Source organism: Oryza glaberrima, chromosome 1 (genome assembly GCF_000147395.1).
Source record: "Oryza glaberrima chromosome 1, OglaRS2, whole genome shotgun sequence".
In the NCBI taxonomy this organism is placed as follows: Eukaryota; Viridiplantae; Streptophyta; class Magnoliopsida; order Poales; family Poaceae; genus Oryza; species Oryza glaberrima.
The window spans coordinates 25,828,895-25,843,034 of NC_068326.1; the positions used below are offsets into that span (position 1 = coordinate 25,828,895).

The 14,140-nt window shown below is 43.2% G+C and overlaps 2 protein-coding genes across 2 annotated transcripts; both read right to left on the bottom strand.

Annotated features, from left to right (window-relative positions):
* Positions 1 to 419: 419 nt before the first annotated feature.
* On the bottom strand, positions 420 to 4,911 carry LOC127752817 (L-gulonolactone oxidase 3). The gene is made up of 2 exons (XM_052278239.1): positions 3,904 to 4,911; positions 420 to 1,641 (listed from the first exon to the last, which is right to left on the bottom strand). The coding sequence occupies exons 1-2, from the start codon at positions 4,603 to 4,605 to the stop codon at positions 559 to 561; spliced, it is 1,785 nt and encodes a 594-aa protein (XP_052134199.1). The 5' UTR covers positions 4,606 to 4,911; the 3' UTR covers positions 420 to 558.
* A 2,820-nt stretch (positions 4,912 to 7,731) lies between these two features.
* Positions 7,732 to 11,121, bottom strand: LOC127752823 (caffeoylshikimate esterase-like). The gene is made up of 8 exons (XM_052278254.1): positions 10,766 to 11,121; positions 10,255 to 10,284; positions 9,793 to 9,922; positions 9,549 to 9,695; positions 9,326 to 9,456; positions 8,745 to 8,882; positions 8,387 to 8,485; positions 7,732 to 8,252 (listed from the first exon to the last, which is right to left on the bottom strand). Exons 1-8 carry the CDS (start codon positions 11,042 to 11,044, stop codon positions 8,043 to 8,045), a joined length of 1,164 nt encoding a protein of 387 aa, XP_052134214.1. The 5' UTR covers positions 11,045 to 11,121; the 3' UTR covers positions 7,732 to 8,042.
* Between the last annotated feature and the right edge of the window lie 3,019 nt (positions 11,122 to 14,140).

Here is a 14,140-nt window from a genome sequence, read left to right on the forward strand (position 1 = left end):
CTTCAGCGAAGATCTATTTTTATGAAGGTCCAAAAACCCCCATCCCTCATTAAAATTTTGCAGGAAGAGCTCGTGTATGGCAAAAAAGAAACGTTTTTCAAGTAGTGTTCTATAATAATGTTTTTTTATTTGCACTAATAAGACACTCTCTCCATCCCAAAATAAGTGCAGTTTTGCACTATTTACGTTCAACGTTTGACCGTTCGTCTTATTTGAAATTTTTTTATGATTAGTATTTTTATTGCTATTATATGATAAAACATGAATAATACTTTATGTGTAACTAAATATTTTTAAAATTTTCACAAATTTTTCAAATAAGACGGATGGTCAAACGTTGGGCATGGATTTCTACGACTGCACTTATTTTGGAACGGAGATATTAGCACTTTATTTTTTTTCCCTCTCACTGGATGATGTTTTAGTAACTCTGTGCCTCCATCATCGACATTCTGCATCCACCACCGACATATGTATTCAAGAACACGTATGAATCGCAGCATTTTTTAAAAAAAGAAAAAAAGAAACTATACCAATTTTTGTTTCGAACATACAGTATTAGACTAGTTGCGAAACGGAGTACCTGCAGACCCTGGCCTCTGAATAAACGAGCCCCGGTCTGCAGTAGTACCCCTTGCTCGGGCTGCAGTGCCTGTCCTCGGAGCAGACGCAGCGTCCGTCCAGCGCGCAGCCGTCGGCCTTGGGCAGCTGCTCCTCCCCGCCTACGACCTCGTCGGACCACCGGCTGTCGAACAGCCCTCGCGGGTCGAGCTGCCGCTTCGCCGCCGCGAACTTGTCCCAGCTCGGGTACTTGCCCCGCACGCCCCGGAACGCCGCCAGCCTGTTCTTGGCCCAGTGCGGGCGCGCCCCGTGCTTGACGAACGCCAGCTGCTCCACCTCCTCCCACACGTCCTGGCTCAGCCGCGGCGACGACCCGTCCGACGCGCGGTAGTAGTTGAAGTCCACCACCACGGTGTCCTCCGGCTGGCCCAGGTACGCCTCCGACGCCTTCACGAACCTGACGAGGAGGCCGTTGTACGCGTCGACGCCGCACATGCTGTCCGGGTCGACGTCGCGCAGCCGCTTGACGTCGAGGACGAAGTCGCGGAACCTCGCCGCGGGCGAGAACATCGCCGTGCTCTCGTAGAAGAAGAGGCCCTTGTACCTGGGGTCCCAGGGGCACGCGCTGAGCGTGTCGGTGGGCGGCGAGCGCGCGCATGAGCCCGACGTCTGCATCCTCCCCTGGAACCCCACCACGGGGTAACCGGTGAACAGCCGCCCGCCGGCGCCGCGCAGCCCGTTGCCGACGAGCCTCTTCGCCGCGATCTCCGCCGCCGCCATCTTGCACTTGCCCTTCACGTTCCTGGACGCCTCCAGCGCGGTCTCGAGGGCCCTGATGCCGGAGGAGACGGCGATGAGCGTGGACTGGAAGCCGATGAAGTCGTTGACGCCGTCGCCCGTGGCGTTGAGCGGCATGCGGTCGTCGATCCTGTATACCGCCTTGTGCTGCGACGGGTACCAGGTAATGTCGGCGAACTCGTGGTTCGCGGCGTGGCGTGCGAAGTCGTCCTGGAAGGTGGAGTCGTCCCTGTACTCGTAGCTTATGCTTCTCTTGAACCTTGGCTCCAGAGCCAGAGTCACCTGCACACTCCCACATTACTATGGAAATGATTCTAAACTCTTTGGAAAAGATCTCTCCTTGTTTATGTTATATGTAATATACTCCATCCGTTTCAAAATATTTGACACCGTTAACTTTTTAATATATGTTTAACTGTTCGTCTTATTAAAAAAAATTATGAAATATGTAAAATTATATGTGTACATGAAAATATATTTAACAATGAATCAAATGATATGAAAATAATAAATAATTACTTAAATTTTTTGAATAAGACGAATGATCAAACATGTACTAAAAAATCAACAGTGTCAAACATTTTGAAACGGAGGGAGTATCAATGTTAGATGTAACTTTTATAAATTACAAAAAAGATAAACAAATTTGACTGTGAATGTGACAATTAGTTCCTATCGTAGCAAGGTTGTTTGAAACGGAGGGAGTATCAATGTTAGATGTAACTTTTATAAATTACAAAAAAGATAAACAAATTTGACTGTGAATGTGATAATTAGTTCCTATCGTAGCAAGGTTAATAGTACAGCTAGCTATTGGTTTAAAAAATAACACATCATTTTACTACAGCTAATTTCAAAAGCTAACGGATACATTAATGAGCTCTATGATTATCTCTACCCACTTCTCATGCATACCTCCTCCGTCCAAAAAAAAATCCAATTCTAATTATGAATCTGGACATACATATGATGTCCAGATTTATAGCTAGGATTTGCTTTTTTATGGGTCGGAGTAGTAGCTTTTATTTTGTTAGTTTCAAGTAGTATTGTTTGGTTGGCTGCTCACGAAGGATGCAGCAAGTCACACGTGCACGAAAAAAAGCTCGGCCCACAGCATGGGGAGCAGTGTGCCGCCCGACGGCAAAATAGTCGCTGACGCCTCTCTCTCTCTCTCTCTCTCTTCTGCCTTTCTCTTTCTTCCAATTAGGCAAAAATCTGATATGTAAGGGGGTGTACACCCCCTAAGCTTATTGTACTTGCTCTCAATCCTCGCCATTTGCAGCTAGGTAGTATCAAGCTTTGCAACAGTTCTGCGGTAGCAAACCGTGAATGGAGGTGTTGCAGAAATGCAGACCATATATTCATGGTTCAATATACATTAATAAATGATAAATAATTCCGTCATGTAAATCTTAATTTGGAATTTAATGTTCACTCAAAAGTACAAATAGAGAGCATCTAAGATCCGAGCTTAGAAAACGATTTGGGTAAACATATTTAGTGCGATCCGTGTGTCATGATGAAGATCGACTGGCCAGCCATGATGCACGCTAAGCTAGTATATTTCTCAATAATCTACCGTGGCAATTGAATTATATCATCAATTCGTAGTAATTAAGTCAAAATGCATGATATATACTCAATTGAGTACGTTTTGTGACAGCTAGCAAACTTTATAGCTATGGTGATCGATATTTTTGTCATTAACAAAAACGGCACTAATTTATGTGAGCAGGAACAAGGGAAGAATGAAGTATACTATTCTACGGAGTAATTGTCTTTCCTCATTCTACCAATTTAAAGATGAAGATTTGCACAAATTAGCATAGCATTTATTGTTGCCACCATGCTGCTCAATGCATGGAGTGGTAGACATGTGAGGTGTAGCCCGATGACAAATTTAACGAAGAGATCTTTGCTGTCCTTCCGAAAATACAGCCAATACAGACGGGGGCATATGCAGATGGTCGCTACTAGTCCAAAAAAAAAAAAAAAACCTGGTTTCCGTGCCCAACGTTTGACCGTCCGTCTTATTTGAAAAAATTATGAAAAAAAATTAAAAAGACAAGTCACGCATAAAATATTAATCATGTTTTATCATCTAACAACAATGAAAATACAAATTATAAAAAATTTTCATATAAGACGAACAGTCAAAGTTGGACACGGAAACCTAGGGTTTGCCTTTTTTTTGGGACGGAGGGAGTATACGACATGAAAAGTACAACCAATCATACGTGCAGCCGTGGAGGAGGACAGTAGGAGTGATGAGAAGGTTTAGTGATGAGAAGGTTTACATTACCGTCGGTAACCGTGTGGTTATCGTGGATACCAGCCTTACCGCGGGGTACGGTAATAGAAAAACCGCGGTAACCTCCTTAAATTTAAATACATTTAAAAAATAATTTAATTTTTTGTTAAATTCTGTACAGTTTCGTACGGTTTTTTACGGTTATCACGCGGTAACCGTGCTTGCCGCGGGAGTGCGGTAACCCGGCCCTGCAGTTTGGGAAAGTTTGGGAAACCTGGTGCTGAGTCGCTTACCTTTGAGATAACCCCTAGCAAGCCGAGGGAGACGAGAGCGGCGTTGAAGAGCGCGTCGCCTCTCCGGAGCGCCACCGCCTTGGCCCACCCGTCCGCCGCGCCGGCGGGCACGACGAGCCTGAGCGCCACCACGTGGTCGTGCACGGCGCCGCCGCGGCCCCACCAGGAGCTCCCGTGGGAGCCCGTGCTGACGAGCCCCCCGACGCTCACCCCTTCCCAGTACGGCGCCGCCGTCAGGCTCAGCCCGCTCGCCTCCGCCGCGTCGATCACGGCCCGCAGCGGCGCGCCGGCGTCCGCGGTCACCGTCCGCGCGGCGGCGTCGACCGCCACGCCGTCGTACCTCGCCGTGCTGATGAGCAAGGAAGAGGCCGCGCCGCCGCTGCTGCCGCTGCCGTTCCCGGGGCACGCCAGCTTCGGGATGGTGTGCGCGAAGCCGCTGACGACCTTGACGGGCATGTTCTTGGCGCTGGCGCCGGCGACGGCCGCGACCACGTCAGCCTCGGACGCCGGGTACGCGACGGCCGCGACGGGGCAGTCGGCGCGGTCGCTCGACCACGCGCCGTAGGCGTTGGAGAGCACGCAGCCCGACCCATCGCCGCCGCCGCTACCGTCACACCGCACAGGCGGGCGCGGCGGCAGCGGGACGGCGGCGGGAAGCAGGGTGGAGAGGAGGAGGAGGGGGAGGAGAAAGGTGGCGACCATTGCTTAATTTGTTCTCAATCTTGGGTTGGGTGCGCCTTTTTTTTTTGCTTTGCTTGGGTGCCAGCCTTGGTGAGCAATGGGGGGTTATGCTCGATCGATTCTTGCAGTCTTGCTTTTGTGGTGGCGACGGGCGAGGCCGGCCGCGGGGACGGGGGAAGTGCTGTGCGTGTCAAGTAATGCCTCAGCTCTTCTGTACTTGGAAAGGATTGGCATTGACAGTCTGGCTTAATTTGTTTCCAATTACGATCAATTTTAGTTTAATAGTATATAAATCATATGTAGAGGGCTATGTGCGTAGAAAAACTAGAAATGTAACCCGGACATTCACGAGGGGAGTGACGGACAGATGGTATTCCCTGTATATGCAATAATATAACTTTCAAAATCAACTATACGATTGTATATGCAATAATATATGAAGAAACCCATACTGCTATGTTATAGCTTATAGGGAAGGTCATTAATATTTAATCACTTAAAAATAATGGTTATGGTAATGGGTTTCTTAATTGGTTCTTGAAATTATCACTTTTTTATGCAATTGGTTTAATTAGTCCCTATTGATATTTTTTTCTATTTTCTGTTCTTTTAATATAAGTCCTATTTTCAATTCAAAAATTTTAAAAGATAAATAGTGATAGTGTTAAACCTTATCTGTCAACCTTACTTAAAAAAATCAATCACCCTTTTTCTAAGGAGGTAAGCCTGGTAAGGTTATTATTATTTCTTAATGGATAGATTGTGTGGGATATGAGACTATGGGCCTGTTTGGGGAGCTTTAGATTCTGAGAAGTAGCTGTTTGGTAGCCAGCTTCTGAGAATCTGGAAAAGCTCTGAAACCCAGCTTCTCAAGCTTCTAGCTTCTTAATTCATTTTTCAGAATCCGTAGCTGTGGACTGTTTGGGGTAGCTTCTAGCAGAAGCAGCTTTTGGAAAAATGAACTTTTGCTAGAAGCTACCCCAAACAGGGCCTATGCTAAATGCATAGCTTGTAAACTCCAATACACGCGTTTGCATTGTGTGGCAGACAATCCATCTGAGAATGTGACGTATGGAGTGTGCACTCTAAATTTGGGCATGTTTAGTTGGAGAAAAGAAAATTTTTGGGTGTCACATCGGACGTTTGACCAGATGTCGGAAGGAGTTTTCGGACACGAATGAAAAAACTAATTTCATAACTCGCCTAGAAACCCGAGACGAATTTTTGAGTCTAATTAATCCGTCATTAGCACACGTAAGTTACTGTATCACTTATGGCTAATTATGGATTAATTAGATTCAAAAGATTCGTCTCGCGATTTCTCTTCTAACTGTGTAATTAGTTTTTGTTTTTATCTATATTTAATACTTCATAAATGTGTCCAAATATTTGATGTGATGTTTTTGGGAAAAAAAATTTGTGAACTAAACATGCCCAAAGGGTCAGCGGGATCCCCTTCTCCACCGCCGCCGACACTGACACCTCCGCCCTTGGTCTCAATCTGCTTCCCTCCACCACCCCGGTCAGCGGGATCCCTCCCGTCCCCGCCGTGACCTCGCCGGATCCAAAGCGATCTCGCCGGCTTCTCCCTCTCCCCTTCTTCGCAAGCAGTGGCGCCCGGTTTTCCCGCGAGCTCGCTGGCCTCTCCCCCTCCCCTTCTCGAGTGACAGCGGCAGCGGATTTGGTCGCGGCTCGCGAGCTCACTAGATCCGGCGACCTTGGTGGGGAGCGGCAACGCGACCACAACGGCGGTGGCGATAGATCCTCTCCACCTCCCCTTCTTCGCGAGTGTCAGCGGCGGATCATCGCGGTGGCGATGCCGGATCCCCATGGCAGAGGATATGGCCGCGAGCTCGCCGGCCTTCTCCTCGAGCGGCAGTGGCAGTGGATCTGGCCAAGGCACGCGAGCTCTCTAGATCTGGACAAGAGCTCACCGGGAGTTCTCGGCGGATGTGGGGGAGCGGCGACTCGACCTCGGCAGGAGTCCTCGGTGTCGGCGAGTGACGATGACCACGAACAAGTTTGCTTCTGCTTCTCCTTTCCCCCAAAGCAAGGGTGTGTTTAGGTGGGGAAAAGGAAATTTTTGGTTGTCACGTCGAACGTTTGACCGGATGTCGGAAGAGGTTTTTGGACACGAATGAAAAAACTAATTTCAGAACTCGCCTGGAAACCGCGAAACGAATCTTTGGGACTAATTAAACCGTCATTAGCACATGTGGGTTGGACTAATTAAACCGTCATTAGCACATGTGGGTTACTGTAGCACTTATGGCTAATCACGGACTAATTAGGCTTAAAAGATTCGTCTCGTGATTTCCTCCATAATTGTGCAATTAGTTTTTCTTTTTATCTATATTTAATGCTTTATGCATGTGTCCAAAGATTCGATGTGATGTTTTTCCCAACTCGCCTAGAAACCGCGAAACGAATCTTTTGGGACTAATTAAACCGTCATTAGCACATGTGGGTTACTGTAGCACTTATGGCTAATCACGGACTAATTAGGCTTAAAAGATTCGTCTCGTGATTTCCTCCATAACTGTGCAATTAGTTTTTCTTTTTATCTATATTTAATGCTTCATGCATGTGTCCAAAGATTCGATGTGATGTTTTTGGAAAAAATTTTTGGAACTAAACGGTACCCAAGTCGTGGGACTCCGGAATTGCTCAACGTGCAACCCAGAGTTGTGGCATCTCACACTTGAGCTCGTGAGACCCCGGTCGCCACTACCGCGGGCACTTGGCTCCGACGTGGAGGCCCAGACCACTATCCAGTATGATGCGTTAGACATAGCCTAATAGATTGAATGTGACACATTCTAATACAATGAATCTGAATAAACATTTATTCAAATTCGTTGTATTAGGATATGACACATTCTAATACAATGAATCTAAACAAAGATTTATTCAAATCCGTTTACTAGGATATGACACATTCAATCTAGGTTATAATATTTTGAGACAGAGATAGTATCCCATAGGTTGATTTATCTATCACAACTTTGTAGCTTATGAAAATGAAACGGTACTAAAATGGAAACTAAAAAGAATGCCTACACTACCTCAACCATGACATTCGGTAATTGGCTTTCAAACACAGGGCCGTCAATAAGCACGTTTGAGTAAGACGACGGAACATGGCCCTAAAGTTTTCATATTTTAATCCATGCTTTGAAACCTAATTTTGAAACTATTACAAAAAAAAACACACACTTTTCACAATTGGCAAGAACCAAATACATGCTGACAGCATCACGCTACCAGCCAGTCAGCCAACACCAACAACAAACAAAACTAGAGAACGTTTCGAGCCTTTCATGTTCCCAAAATTTATGCATTATTTTACTCTCTTAAAGAAGCGAACACGTACAGATCGACTCCTATTTATTATGCGATTCATTTCCTACTTAAACTGAGACAGCACAGCAGATCAACAAGACAATGTATAATGGTATTCAGCAGTGCGAATCCAGCCATGAAATGATGTCGTTAATGGCAGTTGAAATCCGGTCATCAGGTTCACCCTCTAAGATAGAGTGATATCCATCTTCGTAGAGCTTGAGAGTCTTGTCTTTTGTGCTAGCTTTCTCGTACAGGAATTCGCTGACATGGGGGTCGGTAACCATGTCTGCTGCTCCGTGGAGAATCAGCAATGGGGAACAAATCTGTCAAGTAAAGAGGGTTTCGCATTTGTAACTATTTTTCAAAAGAAGTGATGGCAATGGTTGCTTCCAGGCACTGAATAATTTAGAAAAGGGAATTCAACCGCTTAAAAAGATAAGGTAAAAGCAACACTGACCTTCTCCAACTGGGATTCTATGTCCTTTGTAGCCTTCAAAAGTTCAACTGCTGTCCTCAACCTCATTTGTTGGGTATATGAAATGGCATTGTACTCAGCCTGGAAGTTGAAAATAGAGAGGATTTATAGCATTTAGATGTTTCAACCAGCTTTCTAGTACTGATGCTTTTTTTCCAAGGTGTTATGATTCTTGCTATTAACTTTTGAAAAATAAGCATTTTGTCAAAAAAATAAGTACATTCAACACTGGTGCTGGTGGTGTAACATCTTCTGAAATCTTGCCGATAATGTGCTATTACAGTACATTCAAACAAAGCAAGTTGAAGATGATAGCATGAAATTGGCCCAAGAAACTTACTACTTTTCTTTTACTTGGATCTCTAAATGCCAAATCTCCAATATCTTTTTGTGGAAATAACTTTGCTTCTGGAAGAAGGCATGACAATATGCTCAATGCCTTCAACACTGGCGCTGGTGGTGTAACATCTTCTGAAATCTTGCCAAATTAAAGTCAGAACCATATAGACATATCATACACCCAAATATAGAACAAGCATAATGATTGGTTTAAACGCTTGCAACAAATCAGCGTAACCGAAGATGGTTGTTATGATAAAGATCACCAAATTTTGGTAACTTGTTCATGCATGAAGTATAGTTGCAAGTATTATTGCACATTGCAGTACAAAAACCAAAAAAGGGGACATCTCGCAGGTAGTTAGTATCCATTTCAAGTAAACTTAACAGTGGCATTGAGTTAGTACTGCCAATTTAATATAACATTTGGTGATAAAGTAATTGATAAGCCTTCATTTACAATGCATTGTGCTTCCCATGACTTGAAAGTGAACATTGGACAATATACAACTAACACCCAAAACAATAAAAATGTTATAGATCACTAGATTTGGTGAACCTTTTTCTAGATTCTAACCTTACCTTGCACATAGGTGCAACAAGAAGAACTCCATCCCATTCTTTTGGTTGTTTCAGGTGTACTTTCAAAGCCACTGCACCTCCCATTGATTGTCCCAATAGAAAATGTGGGAGCCCACGGACCTCCTTCCTGCCTAGACATTACAAAGCATTTCATTATGATGTATAGATTGTATCATTGTAAAGCACACCGATTCTTTGTATGCTGGAGATATATATCAAAAACCTTTTATCCGTGAGTATTGTTCAATGACATGTTCCACCATTCCATCAAAGCTGGCAATGTAGCCATGAAGACCATATGATAAACCAAAACCAGGATAATCCATAGCATATACTGCATATCCTGCTGCTGCAATTCTCTTCGCAATCCCTGATAATTCCAAGAAAGTAAAATATGCATAAACAAGCAGGCAACAAAAAGAGAACTCAACAGAAGAACATAACAGTAGCAGTAGCGGAATAATCACCTTCGAAAAAGAAAGTGCAAGTATCACCATATCCATGGCAGAAGAAAAGTGCTGCCTTGGTGGCAGTGCCCTCCCTAGGCAGCCAACTCTTCCAGAAAATCTCAACCCCCTTTGAATTGGTTTCAAAATTCTACACAGAAAGCAATATAACTTATTACAAAAAGAAAAAAGAAGCAATTAAACAGCTCATTCAAGATTGAAAGTGCCTACTGCACTTAGATTTGTCTTTTGAGGTCAACTGCAAATTCAATATGCAAGTAACTTCATGCCAGTATGCCACTCCCTGTAAAAAGTTTACTTAGTGGCCTGAATACACCACTTTCACTTTTTAATGGATAGCCGACATGCCATCTTTTCCAACAGAGAAAACATGCTGTCACAGGTAGATTGCATTTCTGCAAGGGAACTACTTGAACCAAATACAAGGTAAGGTCAATTCAAGATCTCCATCAATGTGCTTACCTCTTCCATCTGGATTCCCTTGGGAGCCATCTACAGAATGAGAATTAAGAGATAAATGATTAGAAAGCAAGACCAACCGGCATCGCACACAACAACATTACTGGATAACAACCATTGATTTTAGACTCTGTGTTACGCTCTGCTCTCAAGGGCGATGAACTTTCGAATTTTATCAGCATTGATCAAAACCCAACACGCTACAAGTATCTTTCGGTTGGCATAAACTACAGAATCAAAGGATCTGACATTCTCACTGAATAGCTCAACCAACAGGACTTAACTACATATACTGCGGCATTCAAGCTTAGAGCTCCCTGTTCTATACTTCTATCCCATGATTAGAGCCATTCTTATGAGTTCATTACGAACCCAGTATGCTAAAATGAATATGTAGTAGCACCCAAGCAGTACAATCAACAGTACCACCGATCCAAGAGCGACTTCACCTCATCTTAACTGTTTACTCTACTGCTAATCTAAAACCATTTTTTCAAGTGGCAGGCGTACGGACCTTGAACAGGCAGTGGTCGAGGGTGGGGAGCACAGGCGCGAAGGCGCCGCGCACGCGGCGGCGCGCGGGGGCCCAGTCGAGGCACTGCGCCGCGGCGGCCCTCAGCTCCTCGCTCGCGCCCTCCAGCCTCGGCGGCTTCCTGTCCCTGGCGGCGCCGCCGGCAGCCGCCACCGCCACCGCCGCCCTCCTCCCCCCCGCGCACCCCGGCCTCGCGAGCCTCCCCGCCCGCCGCGGCGCCACCACCGCGGCGTGGCGCGGCGGCTGCAAGATCGCCGCCATGTGATTCGGAGGTGGTGGGGGGACGGAGCGGAGTGGGCGTACTCCGACCTGAGAGCGAGCGAATCAAAATTTTTTTTTTCCACCTGTGTTAGTTTGGTTTTGGTGGGCGTTGTCTCCTCCTCTTTGTCTGGTGCGTTTGACTGTTTCGCGGTTGCCGAGCGTGCGCACGCGGATGTGGGCCCGCGCGGGCCATTGGGCCCAGTCGCAAGCTGCATCATGTTGGGCCCAGATGGGCTTAGGTAGGCTATTGGGCTTTGAAAGTCTTTGGACTTCCACGCAACATGTCTTCTTTTTCTCCTTTACTTTTTCTTGCTCTGTATACTATTGGGTATTTTTAAGGAGGGTTTGATGATGTTATATACGTACCAATCTAAAAGGATTTGATGATTTGCAGACATGTCGTTGACTTAAAGTGCCCCACGTGTTGTTACCGGGACTGTGACAAGTAATAATATTTCTAAAGAGTATAGCAAATTACTGAATCATCCTTTTAAAAGAGCTTGTAGTACACTAACACTACAAGCTCTATCTACAGTCTGAATGTGTTGTAATTTGTTCTTGTACCCCTTTTTACATACTAAAAGGAAATAGAATTTAGGTGGGGAAGCTCTTCCCTCCATTGAATTGGTGTTAAAAAAAAACACTAACACTACACCTAGCGGTGGAGCCATAGCTCGACGACCGGCTGTCCGGGCTCGTCGGCGCGTGCACAATACAATTTGGTGCTATTAAGGGATCGATTATATTATTAAGATAGCTCAAAAAGGAGGCACCACGTTCGCTGTGGAGGCTAGAAATTTCCACATTAATCGGAGAAAAAGAAAAAAAAAGAGAGTCCAAGTAGAAATACAATATAAAAATAGCTGAAATTCGGAATTAAAATAAGCAATATTGAAAGAAGTTTCCATATAAGAACCCAATGCGAGATTAATCTAAATTCGAAATAAAAATAAAATAAAATCCAAAATTAGAAAAAGGAAAGGAGAGTCTAAGTAGGAATACAATCTAAAAATAGCTGAAATTTGGAATTAAAAAATAAGCAATATCGAAAGAAGTTTCCATATAAGAACCCAATACGAGATTAATCAAAATTTGAAATAAAAATAAAATAAAATCCAAAATTAGAAAAGGAAAGGAGAGTCCAAGTAGGAATACAATATAAAAATAGCTGAAATTCGGAATTAAAAATAAGCAATATTGAAAGAAGTTTCCATATAATAACCCAATACGAGATTAATCAAAATTCTAAATAAAAATAAAATAAAATCCAAAATTAGAAAAAGAAAGGAGAGTCCAAGTAGAAATACAATCTAAAAATAACTGAAAATTAGAGTAAAAAATAAGCAATATTGAAAGAAGTTTCCATATAAGAACCCAATATGAGATTAATCAAAATTCGAAATAAAAATAAAATAAAATACAAAATTAGAAAAGGAAAGGAGAGCTCAAGTAGGAATACAATTTTGAAACAACTGAAATTGAAAATAAAAAATTAAAACATTAAAAGAACATAATACGGTAGTAACTAATTTTTTTAAAAAAATTATGAAATTAGAAAAAGAAAAATAAGATTTCAATTAGGAATACAATTTATAAATAACTAAAATTTGCGATAAAAATAAAGACTATTGAAAAAAAAAAAGACCATCTAAAACACATGACGAGATAAATTAAGTAACATGCCTATAAAGGAGTAGAGTGGTGGCGGTTGATACAACATATAAAAATTGTTAATAAAACACCAAATAGAATCCTAATGACGATTAAAAGGAGGAATTTCAGGTAGGCCGTGAAGCAAACAAGTAAGGCACTTGCTGGGACTTCTAGAAAGTAAAAAAAAAACCTATTTGATAATCATATTCGATTTTTAAAATCTCAATGACAATAAAAATGAGAAGAAGCGGGCGAGGCGTATAGGACTATAGTTGCAGAGCCGCCGACGGTTGACGGGACTTCTATAAAATTAAAAATGAATTCCAACGATAGTTATGCTCGATTTTTAGAATCACAATGACAATAAAAGAGTAGGCAACGGACAGGTTGTAGAGGGGCACAGTGACATCGTTTGATGGGACTTCTAAAAATTATAAAAAATGAAACTACTAGTCCAATTTTTAAAGGTTCAAAACTTCCAAAAAGTAAAAAAACCCAATGATAATCATGTTCGATTTTAAAATCTCAATGACAATAAAGAAGGGAGGCAGCGGGCGAGCCGTAGAGGAGTACAATGGCAAAGCCACTGATGGTTTGGCGGGACTTCTAGAAAGTAAAAATGAACCCAAACGATAATTATGTTCGGTTTTTAAAATCTCAATGATAATAAAGAGAAGAGGAGTATAAGGTAACGTTTGACGGGACATCTAGAAATTATAAAAACAAACCCAACGTGACAATAAACTCTAAAAACTATAAAATCCAATTTTTAAAGGTTCCAACAAGAATGAATAGAAATAGTGGTAGATCGAGCAAGCAAATAAAGAAGGAAATAACATAAGGGGTAGCAACTGTGTGACTTTTAAAAACTATATAATTAGAAACACGAGGATGATAAGGTTTGGTCTTTTAAAGTCTTAAGACAATGAGATAGCTATTTAATAAATTTTAAGTAAAATCATACTAAAAAATATATGATTTTGTTTGGGTGCTAGCCGCGCAATTGCGCGGGCCACCCAGCTAGTTTAAGATAATATTTTCAAGCACTTGACGTAGTTACATTTGTCTGAACTGTAAAGAATGTCTAGCTCCGCCACTTGTACCATATATATACATCCAATCGATACAGACATACAGGAGATGGATCAACTGACACCCAAGCAACTGCTACCAATTAGCGCCACACTTAATATATATACACATAAATACATGGAGCCACACATTGACCTTGCATTTAACTAAGCATTGGTGCGTACGTAATGCGGCAACCTGACATGCAACCCTGACGAGAGCCAGCGCGCGGCTCGTTTTGTTGCACAGCTTGCACTGCTCGACATGCCTGCACCTTCTCTCTCTCACAGCTGCTGCTTTCGCATATCTGCTCGTTTTGTTTAACCGGCACTCGATCCGTTGCCTAAACAATTAGCAGCTCGACAGCGATTG

Bases quoted from the DNA above. Each gene is read 5' to 3' on its own strand.
- LOC127752817 (XM_052278239.1), bottom strand. From the start codon at position 4,605: ATGGTCGCCACCTTTCTCCTCCCCCTCCTCCTCCTCTCCACCCTGCTT. The intron at 1,642-3,903 runs GTAAGCGACTCA...GGGAGTGTGCAG, and splicing joins TGCTAGGGGTTATCTCAAAG to GTGACTCTGGCTCTGGAGCC.
- LOC127752823 (XM_052278254.1), bottom strand. From the start codon at position 11,044: ATGGCGGCGATCTTGCAGCCGCCGCGCCACGCCGCGGTGGTGGCGCCG. The intron at 9,457-9,548 runs GTTTTTGATATA...TGTAATGTCTAG, and splicing joins ACAATACTCACGGATAAAAG to GCAGGAAGGAGGTCCGTGGG. The intron at 8,883-9,325 runs GTAAGGTTAGAA...TAATTTGGCAAG, and splicing joins TTGTTGCACCTATGTGCAAG to ATTTCAGAAGATGTTACACC.